General features: G+C 41.8%; 1 protein-coding gene and 1 long non-coding RNA gene across 2 annotated transcripts; one reads left to right on the top strand and one right to left on the bottom strand.

The window, feature by feature from the left end:
- Positions 1–831: 831 nt before the first annotated feature.
- LOC135507823 (caspase-3-like) lies at positions 832–10,960 on the bottom strand. Its single transcript, XM_064927503.1, has 6 exons — positions 10,515–10,960; positions 9,476–9,615; positions 7,323–7,451; positions 6,403–6,578; positions 2,591–2,705; positions 832–2,351 (listed from the first exon to the last, which is right to left on the bottom strand). Exons 1-6 carry the CDS (start codon positions 10,577–10,579, stop codon positions 2,122–2,124), a joined length of 855 nt encoding a protein of 284 aa, XP_064783575.1. The 5' UTR covers positions 10,580–10,960; the 3' UTR covers positions 832–2,121.
- Positions 10,961–11,041: 81 nt separating this feature from the next.
- Positions 11,042–14,166, top strand: LOC135507824 (uncharacterized). Its single transcript, XR_010450714.1, has 3 exons — positions 11,042–11,154; positions 11,531–12,262; positions 13,478–14,166. It is a non-coding gene; the product is annotated as an uncharacterized LOC135507824 (long non-coding RNA).
- Positions 14,167–14,384: the final 218 nt, after the last annotated feature.

Consider the following 14,384-nt stretch of genomic DNA (forward strand, 5'->3'; position numbering starts at 1 on the left):
ATTTAACTTGTTCAGGGACAGAACAACAGATTTTTACCGTGTCAGCTCGGGGATTCGATCTAGCAACCTTTTGGTTACTGGCCCAATGCTCTAACCACTAGGCTACCTGCTGCCCCAAATAGTGTGGTCTACAGCTTATACCTTAGGCGAGCAAAACCTTGAGACTTCCTTGATTTTACGCACCAGCTGTTATTGACTACTAGACCGAGAACCCTTGTCTTACCAGAGGTGGTTGTTCTGTCTTGCCGATGCACGGAAAAACCAGCCAACTGTATATTATCAATGTCGTCGTTCAGCCACGACTCGGTGAAACCTAAAATATTACAGTTTTAATGTCCCATTGGTAGTTGTCTTGAACGGAGCTCATCTAGTGTATTATTCAATGATTGCACGTTGGCCAATAGTACAGATGGTAGAGAAGGGTTACCCACTTGCAGACAAATTCTCACAATTTGGACCTGCGTCCCCTGTATCTGCCTGGTCGGGTATCTGGAGTAAATGCTTTGCGTCTGACTCGTTAAAGAAAAAATATTTGTCCAGTTTGAGGTGAGTAATCGCTGTTCTGATATCCAGCTCGTTTTGGTCATAACAGACGGTGGCAAAAACATTATGTACAAAATAACGTGAAAAAAACCCCACACAAAACAGCACAATTGGTTAAAAGCCTGTAAAATGGCAGCCATCTCCTCTGGCACCATTATGATTATTTAAAATATTTAATCATGTAATTAACTCCTGCAGAATTAAGCAGTTCTTGCAGTAAAATTATACACCAACGTACATTTTGACTCAGGAAAAGGAGTGGAGAAATATGATTTAACAGACCTGAAATTTGATCAGAAACATTTTCACAGCTTTTAATTCCCGTCAAACTGATGTCATGTGTAAATTGTGCACTGCATTTTCATTTCATCACAGTCGGACAGTTGCAGGTGGGTTATTAGCAATTGAGGGCGGGTGTGGTTAAACAAATAGCTGATTCCACGCATCACTACCGGAGTGCACCTTTAAGCCTACTGTCTAGTGGTGCTTCTACAACTGGGCCTTTAATTTGTAGGCAAAATGTATCTTCCAAGTTAGAGAGGACACATCCTCTCTACTATCATCATACACATCCTACCGGCATACCACACACTTGTTTATGCCAGGACAGGAGCAAATGTTTTTAACCTACAAATGGAATAAGCATTTGGTCATGTTCAAGTCAGGAAGAGCTTGCAATTGACCGTTTGGAGCCGACTGAAAGAGACACTGATTTCAAGAAGGAAGGTGAAAGGGAAGCAAGTCTTATTTCTGGAGAATACATTTTTTTACAGGATAGTTTCTGTCACAGTACAACTATAATGGACCTAAACAATATCCTGCAATTTAATATATATATATAAACAATTTAAACCAACACAAAAGACAAACGTAACATAATCCCTTGAGGAATGTACTTTGACTACTCATTCAAGTATCCAACAAAATGTATGTGTAGTTCTAGACATTGTAAAAATAATAAAATAAAATGTTTAAATAAAACTGGATGAGAAACCTGAGGAGGGAGAATTGTTGGTGCTTGTAGACGAGTTGCACATCCATGATTTGATTACAACACACTACACCTGCAACCTACTCCCAAAACTTTATATACATGATCTGTTAAACTTAACACAAAAGGGATCATTCAGTTAGAAACAGGGTTGGGGTCAAATCAACTTTCAAATCAATCAGTACATTTAGGAAGTTAATTCAATTTTTCACTTCCTCAGTTGACGGAATTGAAGCGTGAACTGACCCCAACCCTGAAGAAAAGTCAACTTCTCTGTGCATGACATCAGGATGAAAGCATGACAGAGGTTTCAACCTCCAACATAAAATGTGATACTTAAGCCTACAAGTTTAAACCAAGTCCAACTTGATCCAGAGTGATTGAGCAGTGGTGTTAAAAATTCAGCTAATTACAATCCACAACCAAAACACACATCTATTGCCCTCACTCAGACAGAAGCTAGCCTGATCCCAGGTCTGTTTTTCCTCTCTTGCCAACTCCTATAACAGTGACAATAGCTGTTGGCGAGATAGCTAAAATCGATCTGGGACCAGGCAAATGAAGAGCTTCTTCACACCTTTCTCCTATCATGGTGTAAAGTACATCTCTTTGGTCAACATTGATACGATGCAAGGGATCTGCTTCTTGGCATCGAAACCAGGAGAGTTTGACGCAGACTCAAACTCTGTCGCCACTTTGTGGTTGACCCGGGTCAGGATGTGTTGGACCTCCAGCTCTTTGCTGTACTTGCCAATCATCTCACACAGCGATTGGATGAACCAGGAGCCAGTCTGAGTGTTCCTCCACGAGTAGTAGCCTGTGGGAAGACGTGTGAGAGTGCATAAGAGTCAAGGGCCTGGTTTGAATAATTCAGAAAATGCATCCTTGCTTGAGATAATAACAGATCTTAATTGGATGGATTGGTAGAAGTAAGAGGGTGGTAGCCTTGCTTTCACAGATCCAACTACTTATAGATCTGTGCATACCTCATGGAAGGCAACTTGACTGGAGAGTGGTTCTATGTATGTGTGTGTGGCTTTGGAACATGTCTTGGACCTGGAGCTGTGGAGTAGGCATAGAGGAAGTCTGCTTCCACAGGGATCCTGGTCGAGCTCCCATCTGAACTGCTGTCTGCCTCGATGCCCACATCCAGATCAGTACCTCTGCAAGCCTGCATGTCACACACACAGGGAAACAGCAGACATGGTCACAGTCACACACACACACAAACGCACAGGCTAACTTTTGAACCATCCCTCACCTCTTGACTTCCGAATCGTACTACTCTAACGCTTGTCGGATGTGGCAGGGCTTGCAAACCATTGCAGACTACAAAGGGAAACACAGCCGAGAGCTGCCCAGAAACACAAGCCTACCAGACGAGCTAAACTACTTCCATGCTCGTTTTGAGGCAAATAACTCTGAAACATGCATGAGAGCACCAGCTGTTCGGGAAGACTGTATGATCACGCTCTCCGCAGCCAATGTGAGTAAAACCTTTAAACAGGTCAACATTCACAAGGCCGCAAGGGCAGACGGATTACCAGGACATGTACTGTGAGCATGCGCTGACCAACTGGCAAGTGTCTTCACTGACATTTTCAACCTCTCCCTGTCAGTCTGTAATACCAACATGTTTTAAGCAGACCACCATAGTGCCTGTGCCCAAGAACACCGAGGTAACCTGCCTAAATGACTACCAACCCGTAGCACTCACGTCTGTAGCCATGAAGTGCTCTAGAAAGGCTGGTCATGGCTCACATCAACACCATTATCCCAGAAACCCTAGACCCACTCAAATTTGCATACCGCCCCAATAGATCCACAGATGATGAATCTCTATTGCACTCCACACTGCCCGTTCCAACCTAGACAAAAGGAACACCTATGTGTTCAGAGTTCAGCTCAGCGTTCAACACCATAGTGCCCTCAAAGCTCATCAATAAGCTAAGGACTCCGAGACTAAACACCTCCCTCTGCACCTGGAACCTGTACTTCCTGACGGGCCTCCCTCAGGTGGTAAGGGTAGGTAACAACACATAAGCCACGCTGATTCTCAACACAGGGGCCCCTCAGGGGTGCGGCTCAGTCCCCTCCTGTACTCCCTGTTAACTCATGACTACATGGACAGGCACAACTCCAACGAGATCATTAAGTTGAAAACCCAACAGTGATATTATTGATCACCGACAACGACGAGACAGCCTATAGGGAGGAGGTCAGAGACCTGGCCCTGTGGTGCCAAGACAACAACATCTCCCTCAATGTGATCAGGACAAAGGAGATGATTGTGGACTACAGGAAAAAGGAGGACTGAGCAAGCCCCCATTCACATCAACTGGGCTGCAGTGGAGCAGGTTGAGAGACTCAAGTTCCATGGTGTCCACATCATCAACAAACTAGCGTCGTGTCTTTGCCATCATTAAAAGTGTAGACTTATTTAGCAAATAACTCTCTGTAATTATTATTACACGATTAAACTGATTAATCATGTAACTGTAATTAACTAGGAAGTCAGGGCACCAAGGAAAATATTCAGATTACAAAGTTATAATTTTCCTAATATAACTTTCTAATATCTGACCAATTAGTCTTCAAATTAATTAATTATTATTTACCTCACGTCAGTCTCATTCCAAACGACGTAAATTGCTGGTTATCTGCACGAACCCGGTCTTCACTATGAGTCATCCATACATCAATTGTCTTAATAAAATATTTATTTACTAAGTACTCACAGAAATGCATAACAAACAGTAGATATGGTTACAAGGAAATGATAGCTGATGTGCCCTAGTGGGCTAAACCGGCATCGCGGCTTGGTGGACAAAAAGGGAAGTGGGGGTCAACTGAGATGAGACACTACAAAGTTCATAATTATAACAACTGAAATGCTAATCCTTTGCACATGAACGCTCACTCATTCGGGAATAATTGCAATCAATATATATATTTACGATCAATGTGTCGTCTGGATCTCTGTTGAAAAGTTTGTTTCTGTTGGAAGAGTTTGTCCTCTCTCTCTCTCTGTCGTGGTTAGGATGGATAGTTCAGAGTGACATTCATTCATGCCGTTATAGAATAGATGTTTCGGCGGTTATCGGTCTTCACGTTCAATGATACCGAATTCCTAGCTGCAGACTAGTAATTACTATCAAAGACTTGTTCTTATTCTGTCGGTATCGATAGTCTAAGAGTTTAACCATGTGGTATGGTTAAAAGATTCAGCCGTCTACTCAAACCTTAGGTTTATGGTCTCTACTCAAACCTTGGCCCTCTCGTGGTAAGCTGGTCTGCAACCTTTAGCCATCTCGTAATTGAGGTAAACTCGGTCTCCTCTCAAACCTTGGCCCTCTAGGTAAGCTGGCCTGGTGATAGAAAACCCGGGTGGGGGTTTTATTCAGAAGAGCAGAAAAGGGCCTGTCCCAGGACGGCAGACCATAACTGTGCTCTTGGGCGGTCCTCTGATTTAGTTAAACTCCAAAGGGAATTGGAGTTTCCTTCATTAAACAGTCCAAAATCACATTACACAATTTCACAAACAGTATCATCCTCACTCATTCATCTTATACAACAATTAGATGTTATCCTCATAACTGAGGCTATTGTATAAACAGCGTTATGGTAATGTGGCCGTATTGTCTCCCATGAATTTCACAAAATTGTACCAAATGGACCAGTTCGTAGCTGGATTTTTCACCGATCTTTTATACCTTCTCCAGAACATAAATGTTGTTCAGTTCTCCAGTTCTGTGAGGTGGAAGAAATTCCTTTGTTCTCTCTATGAAACTCACTCTCTCTCTATACTGTGGCCATGAGGAGATAATTTCTTCCAGGAATTTACGACCTCTCTGACCACAGCAGCCTGGTTGGAGGAGACAGAGAGAGATGGTACCGTGGTAGGGGGATGGTGCTCGCGGTGTTGCAGTGTCCAAAGAGGGCAACGTCATGACACTAGCATGGTCCAAGCACACCAAGACAGTCGTGACGAGGGCACGACAAAACCTATTCCCACTCACGAGATTGAAAATATTTGGCCTCAAAAAGTTCTACAGCTGCACCATCAATTAACTGGTTGCATCACTGACTGGTATGGCAACTGCTCGGCCTCCGACCGCAAGGCACTACAGAGGGTAGTGCGTACAGCCCAGTACATCACTGGGGCCAAGCGTCTTGCTATCCAGGACCTCTATACCAGGCGGTGTCAGAGGAATGCTCTAAAATTTGTCAAAGACTCCAGCCACCCTAGTCATAGACTCTTCTCTCTGCTACCGCACGGCAAGCGGTACTGGAGAGCCAAGTCTAGGTCCAAGAGGCTTCTAAACAGCTTCTACCCCCAAGCCATAAGACTCCTGAACACCTAATCAAATGGTTATCTAGACTATTTGCATAGTACCCCCTCTCTTTTATACCGCTGCTACTCTCTGTTGTTATCATCTATGCATAGTCACTTCAATAACTCTACCTACATTTACATATTACCTCAACTAACCGGTGCCCCCACACATTGACTCTGTACCGGTACCTCCCTGTATATAGTCTCGCTATAGTTAAACTGCATTGTTGGTTATGGGCTCGTAAGTAAGCATTTCACTGTAAGGTCTACACCTGTTGTATTCGGAGCATGTGACTAATAAGATTTGATTTGACTGTGGACGAGACTGACCTGTTTTGTCAGTAGGGGATTCAATTAACCTCTATCTTATACCTTCTTTTAACCTTAACTTCATATTGTTGTTCTAGTGCTTTTGTTTCACTTTAATTCCATCTATAAAACAAAAATCCCAAACAGGTGCAAAGGCTTTGTAAATCTGCTACTGTGTAGTTTTAAAAGTCGGATCTAGGAATACACATGATGACCACAGTACCTGAATGAAGAAGAGTTTGGGCTTGCCCACCAACGAGTTGCAGCGGTCGCCCCGGAACAGGCTGGTGAGGCTCTTGAGCTCGATGGAGGCATCCGTCCCGAAGAACACACTATCGTCCCCGTGACTCAGCAGGACACACACGAACGAGGCGGAGCAGCTGTGGTCCTCCTTGGAGGCTGGAAACACACCATCAAGTTTTAGATTGGTCCTTCACAGAATTGACAAGACACTTTAAAGGAGAAATCTGCTGTTGCTCCATCAATTTTTGGAATTGATGTACTCTTAGTTAAACTGTTGTACACCATCAGAACCCAAAATATAAGCTTGCATTACTTCAATGTTTGTAAACAAAGTAAATGTAAACAAACACTGTACAGCATTTTAAAACATGGTTAAAACTAAAATGTTGATGTCATGGATGGTCAGTCCTGTCTATGAGTTTGAAAATGGTTACATTTCTTCAGCATCATCTCTCAGCTTTTTACCAAAACATGGTGGGGTGAGTTTTGTTATTGTTTCAACTGCGGATTGCTCCTTTAAAAGGTAGACGAGCAGTATTGGGACGATTTCCAGAACAAGAAGAAGTGGGAAGCGAGACGCTCATTTTCTCCACCATTGTTTTCACAGTTATCACATTGCAGGTGAGTGAATGAAGTGCAACAGTGCAGATAGTGTGAGAGCGGATAGTTTTGCATCCCGCTCATCTGCAATGTCTTTGGTTAACCCTGTAGATCGTGACATCATATTGTTGATTCTCAGTTTAAGTACAGGAGACCATGTACCTTTACCAGTTTTTATTGTGAATGGGCTGCTTTTAAAACTGAATTTACTGAATGTCTTCTGTGTATGATCTTCATACGAAGACAAACCTATCTCTGTAGTGGTTGTTAGTGGTGGTGCTGATTTCCGAACATGCTTACCTGTGGTTAAAACATGCTTGATCTGGTCCACTGTCTGGTCGTTGTAAATCTTCACCTTATAACCCAGTTTCCCAAACACCTTAATCACATTGCCTGCATCCACATCTGTGCCATTGCGTACATTCATACCTTTAAAAAAAAGTCAAGTTATTAGACTAATTCTATATGCTTTCTGGATATGCAATGTGTGTCATCATTGTGTACATACAGCCTTTACACAGTAGTGGAAAAAGTACCTGATTGTCATACTTGAGTGAAAGGAAAGATACCTTCAAAGAAAATTACTCAAGTAAAAGTGAGTCACCCAGTAAAATACTACTTGAGTAAAAGTCAAAAAGTTTTGTTTTAAATATACTTAAGTATCAAAAGTAAAAATATAAAAATGTCAAATTCCTTATATTAAGCAAACCCAGTGGAGCCATTTTATTTGTATTTTATTTACAGCTTGCCTGGGTCACACTCCAACAGTCAGACATCATTTACAAAAAAAGCATGTGTGTGTAGTGAGTCCTCCAGATCAGAGGCAGTTGGGATGACCAGGGATGTTCTCTTAATAATTGCGTGGATTGGCCATTTTTCTGTTCAGCTAAGGATTCACATGTAACAAATACTTTTGGGTGTCAGGGAAAATTTATGGCATAAAAAGTACATTATTTTCTTTAGGAATGTAGTGAAGTAAAAGTTGTATAAAATATGAATAGTACAAAAAACTACTTCAGTACTTTAAAGCATTTTTACTTCAGTACTTTAGACCGCTGACTTTACACATATTCTTACAGTAGTAACCCAGCAGACAAAGCTGGGTGAGGTAGTCATTACAACCAGTTTACATAATAAAAAAAATATAAAAAATATTTAACCTTTATTTAACCAGGTAGGCCAGTTGAGAACAAGTTCTCATTTACAACTGCGACCTGGCCAAGATAAAGCAAAGCAGTGCGATAAAAATAACAACAGAGTTACACATGGAATAAACAAACACACAGTCAATAACACAATAGAAAAATCTGTGTGTGCAAATGGAGTAAGAAGGTAAGGCAATAAATAGGCCAAAAGTGGCGAAGTAATTACAATTTAGAAATTTACATGAGTGATATATGTTCAGGAAAACAAAAACAAATATGGAGATGAGGTAGGTAGTTGGTTGGATGGGCTATTTGCAGATGGGCTGTGTACAGCTGCAGCGATCAGTAAACTGCTCTGACAGCTGACACTTAAAGTTAGTAAGGGAGATATAAGTCTCCAACTTCAGTGATTTTTGAAATTCGTTCCAGTCATTGGCAGCAGAGAACTGTAAGGAAAGGCGGCCAAAGGAGGTGTTGGCTTTGGGGATGACCTGTGAAATATACCTGCTGGAGCGCGTGCTAAGGGTGGGTGTTGCTATGGTGACCAGTGAGCTGAGATAAGGCGGGGCTTTACCTAGCAAAGACTTATAGATGACCTGGAGCCAATGGGTTTGGTGACGAATATGTAGCGAGGACCATCCAACGAGAGCATACAGGTCACAGTGGTGGGTAGTATATGGGGCTTTGGTGACAAAACAGATGGCACTGTGATAGACTGCATCCAGTTTGCTGAGTAGTGCTGGAGGCTATTTTGTAAATGACATCGCCGAAGTCATGGATCTGTTGGATAGTCAGTTTTACGAGGGTATGCTTGGCAGCATGAGTGAAGGATGCTTTGTTGCAAAATAGGAATCCGATTCTAGATTTAATTTTGGATTGGAGATGCTTAATGTGAGTCTGGAAGGACAGTTTACAGTCTAGTCAGACACCTAGGTATTTATAGTTGTCCACATATTCTTGCATTTAAGAGCAGTTGGAGGTCACGGAATGAGTGTTGCATGGCGTTGAAGCTCGTTTGGAGGTTTAACACCGTGTCAAAAGAAGGGCCAGATGTTTACAGAATGGTGTAGTCTGTGTAGAGGTGGATCAAAGAATCACCCGCAGCAAGAGCGACATCATTGATATGTACAGAGAAAAGAGTCGGCCCGAGAATTGAATCAGGTCATAATGATGTAATTTCAACTAGTTTCACCCACTGGCAAGAAGCTGAACAACAAGCTTTATGCAAATACAAAACATAAGTATTAGTTACATAGGGTGATGTTTTTCCTTGTCTAGTCTATGTCTACAAATGAACAAACACAATACCTGTTCTTCTGTCAAAGTTCTTGTTGTTGATGATGATACACTGGCCAATGCTGGGGTAACTGAGACTGTACCTGAAGCAATGGGACTGAGGTTTGGCATCCACCTGCATGGACCCAGAGCCACCACAGGGGCCCTCACACCTAATAAATAATACAACAGATACCACTTAGCAGACACTTACATCCCAAAGTCCCTTGCAATCTAGTGATTGCATAGCCTACATTTTTGTCTATGCATGTTATCCCTCTGAGAATTGAACCTATGACTTTGTCATTGGTAGCTCTTAACAACTGAGCCACACAGGACTAGTTAGATCACAGCAATACACCAATCTGATACTCTGTGTAAATCAGATCTCGGACTGGGATTTGAGCAAGGATACACGTGAACTGTTGAAATACTTTTGAGCATCCTTCCCTCCTACTTTCCTCAAAGTAATTACTGATCAGACATGTGGATTGTGTGGAAGCTATGAGGTGGTACCCTTACTTTTCACCTGCAGAATCATCCGATTGGTGATTACTTTAAGGAAGGGCTGAAGAATGCATTTCAAAAGCATTTCCCAGGCAGGCCCTTGAACTCAAAATTATCCCGCAAAACCCAGGGATGTTGCCATGTGACTGACTCTGTGCCTTCCCTCTCCCTTGGACTGGTAAGCCATTTCTATGACTAAAAAGAGAAGACGTTTTACATAAGAGATACAATAGATCGCCTATTATAAAACGTCTATTTTTAGTCATAGATATGGCTGTGTGTGTGTCAACTATAGCCGTGATACAAAAACAATTTGCCAATTTCCTGTATGTGGTCTAGCTATACTGGCCATGGACCAAATTTGGCATCAGACTCCACGACCACAAGGACCGCAACACGGTGATCAAGTAACAATGTAGCCGAATGTCCTGATTTCATTACAATAATTTTTAATAACATTTGAAGGTCCGACTGTCTGGTAAATATTGACACTCAAAACCAACTTTACCACGTTTGGCTAGGCTACTTCGTAAAATGCATGCATTGTGATAACAAAGAATCTCACTCTTGTCCATCGCCCCGCCTGGCGTCAATGCAGTCCCCAGCACTCAAATCGTTTGCTACTGACATGGTATTCTGAGAATCAATTTCAAACAAAAAATCGTAGTTTTGGCCAGACCGTGCAAATTGCCACAATTCTATAAAGCCAATATACTGTATGCGAATGTCTTCCTCGAGTTCTTTGTTAGAAACAAGTCAGCAACCAACCAATAGTAGCTTCCGGAGTAAACAATATTAGATTACGTCACCATCAAAACCAATGCAAGAGGACGTTCGGTTTCCACACCACTCATATGATCCCATCTAAAAAATAATATTAATAATACGCGTAACTTGTGGCTCCATATTGGTGGGCTATATGCATTTGTAATATGTAATAGCCATATTGCACGAATTCGGCTTATGCGACAAAAGTAGAATGTTCTCAACTATTTGGATAGTAAGGCACACTTGTGGCGCACTGGAAGTGCGTCACTTGTCGCAGCAAAACAACGTTTTCAACACGGGTTCCTGCAAGTAGATAGATTCAGTTCCTGCTGTAAATCGAATTCTGTAACGTTAGCATAGTTTAGCAAACGTTAAGCAGATTTTACATCTTAATTTTAATATACATTTTAGTGGTACTAACATTAACAACATTACTGGTACATATTACACTCAACTCTGGCTAAATGTGTAGTGTGTATGGCTAGTCTGATTTAAATCAGGCTGTAATACACAATTGAATGCTTGTAAACAAAATTATGAATTTCGCGAAAACAATATTGTCATTCTCATGGCCTGTCAGTCCTTGCATCCAATGTGTCTGAATTTGAATGTTGGCCCTAGCTACATTTCTCCAGCCACATCCCATCCATTCTCTGCTAGGCCTAATAATGATGGGGCTTCACAATCATATTCTTGTGAATGCAAAATCAGAGATGGATCCATAGGTCTATAGTAATGCCTTCAGTATTGATTGTTATGAAAAACACTACATTAAAGTATTCAAATAAAACTGTTTTTTCTTCTTACATGCAGAATTGACTGGTGGCAGCCTGCATCACATAGAAGATGAACAGGGGGACTGGGGAAACAGATTGAAGAAGGTGGAACAACTAGCTCAGTCCTTCCAGCAGTGGCCTTTGTCCTCTCGCTTCAAACCAAGGCTGTCCCGGCCATGGCAGCCATCCTCTATATGGAAGCTTTTCCCCCGTCAATGTATGGCTATCAACATTGCACGCACCAGCATCTCTGCAGTAACGTGGTGCCATATCGGTTTGTGCTGTCATGTATGACATTTGACCACAGGATTTGACAAGACGACACAAACAGATCTGTGAGCAGGCTACTGTATGTCCGGAGGACTTTGTTCCCTTTTGTGTGACATTGCACTTCCATGTTTTTATTTTTAATTTTTATTTTACCTTTATTTAACCAGGCAAGTCAGTTAAGAACAAATTCTTGTTTTCAATGACGGCCTAGGAACAGTGGGTTAACTGCCTGTTCAGGGGCAGAACGACAGATTTGTACCTTGTCAGCTCGGGGGTTTGAACTTGCAACCTTCTGGTTACTAGTCCAACGCTCTAACCACTAGGCTACCCTGTGTCATAATAACAAAAAAAAAATGACATTTGTTTTCAGCTAACTGTAGTTTTGACTGCCCTCTACTTCAAAGGACATACATGTGTTTGCACTTGAGAAGGAACAGGCCAAGATGGGTGGGAGGATCTTCCTGTTCACCAGTTACAGTGAGCTATGGCATAACTACAGGTATGTATAAGGTTACACCATTCACTTCAACAGAACTTTATTTATACCTTCAGAGGCAGTTAAGAAATAAGAAAGTCCTATTTGTCATAACTGAAGATTGTTAACCAATGGTACTACTTTTCAATTTAAACTGTAATCAGTACCTACAGGCAACCTCTGATGCATTGCTATGAGGTGATCCCAGATGGGGCTATTCGCGTGCTGTATTTTGACTGGCTTTTTTGTCTTTGATGGGAAGTGCATGGTGGACTCCCTCATCCAAACATTGAATGCTTCCTTCCCTCTCAAGTGCAAAATATACCTGGGTCAAATATGTTGTTTATGCTGTTATTTATGTCATTGTTATGACAATTGACTTTACACTGACATGACACAATGTTTAGATCAGCCTATTGGCTAGGCAAACTGGCTAAACAAATTCATGGTTTGTGGCATGACAATGTCAAGTAATTTGCCTTAAGGTGAAACCAACTGTCGAGACTGTTTATGACATCTGTTAGGTAATTGTTATGACAGTAACATGTGGACATGTGGTCCAAAAGTGATCTGTAGAAAGATGTTTTTTTGCTGTACATTCTGAAGAATTAAATGTTAATTTAGCCACTCTCAAAAAATATGCATGTCAATCTCTCCTGGCTGAAAGTGGAGGAGAGGTTGACTTCATCACTACTTTTAGTTAAGAGAGGTATTGACATGTTGAATGCACCAAGCTGTCTGTCTAAACTACTGGCACACAGCTCGAACACCCATGCATACCCCACAAGACATGCCACCAGAGGTCTCTTCACAGTCCACAAGTCCAGAACAGACTATGAGAGGTGCACAGTACTACATAGAGCCATGACTACACGGAACTCTATTCCACATCAAGTAACAGATGCAAGCAGTAAAATTAGATTTTAAAAAAACAGATTAAAAAAACACCTTATGGAACAGCGGGGACTGTGGAGCAACACAAACATTGGCACACACACACACACACACACACACACACACACTTTGGCAGCAGCTAATGGGGATCCATAATAAATACAAATACAAATACAGCTGGACTAAGCTCATCAGGCATAAGTTATATTCTTCAAAAATCTCTATATATTTATATATATAATTAATTTAAAAGTCCAAGAACTGATGTAGCAATCACAGATTGCCCCTTTAATGTTGATGGTACATACTTCAACATGTTTATTAATATTTCTATTGTGTTTACAGTATGTGTGTGAGAAGCTGGAGGAGGTGTATGGGATTGAACCTTGAATCCAGTACAGAAGAAAAATTCAGTTGCCATCTCATCAACAAACTAGAATGGTCCAAACACACCAAGACAGTTGTGAAGAGGGCACGACAAAGCCTATTCCCCCTCAGGAAACTAAAAAGATTTGGCATGGGTCCTGAGATCCTCAAAAGGTTCTCCAGCTGCAACATCGAGAGCATCCTGACTGGTTGCATCCCTGCCTGGTACGGCAATTGCTCGGCCTCTGACCACAAGGCACTACAGAGGGTAGTGCATACGGCCCAGTACACCACTGGGGCTAAGCTGCCTGCCATCCAGGACCTCTACACCAGGCGGTGTCAGAGGAAGGCCCTAAAAATTGTCAAAGACCCCACCCCTAAACTGTTCTCTCTACTACCAGAGTGCCAAGTCTAGGACAAAAAGGCTTCTCAACAGTTTTTACTCCTGATCAGGTAATCAAATGGCTACCCAGACTATTTGTATTGTGTGCCCCCCAACACTTCTTTTTACACTGTTGCTACTCTCTGTTTATCATATATGCATAGTCACTTTAACTATACATTCATGTACATACTACCTCAATCAGCCTGACTAACCGGTGTCTGTATGTAGCCTCGCTACTTTTATAGCCTCGCTACTGTATATAGCCTGTCTTTTTACTGTTGTTGTAAGGGATTTCTTCCATTGACGGAGAGGCGGACGAAAGCGCAGCGTGGTTACTTTGATTCATGTTTTAATAAATTACTTAACATGAACAAACTTACAAAAACAAGAAATGTGAAAACCCCAAACCGTCCTATCTGGTGCAGACACAGAGACAGGAACAATCACCCACAAACACAGTGAAACCCAGGCTACCTAAGTATGATTCTCAATCAGAGACAA

The sequence above is a fragment of the Oncorhynchus masou genome, chromosome 21 (assembly GCF_036934945.1).
Source record: "Oncorhynchus masou masou isolate Uvic2021 chromosome 21, UVic_Omas_1.1, whole genome shotgun sequence".
Taxonomy (NCBI): domain Eukaryota; kingdom Metazoa; phylum Chordata; class Actinopteri; order Salmoniformes; family Salmonidae; genus Oncorhynchus; species Oncorhynchus masou.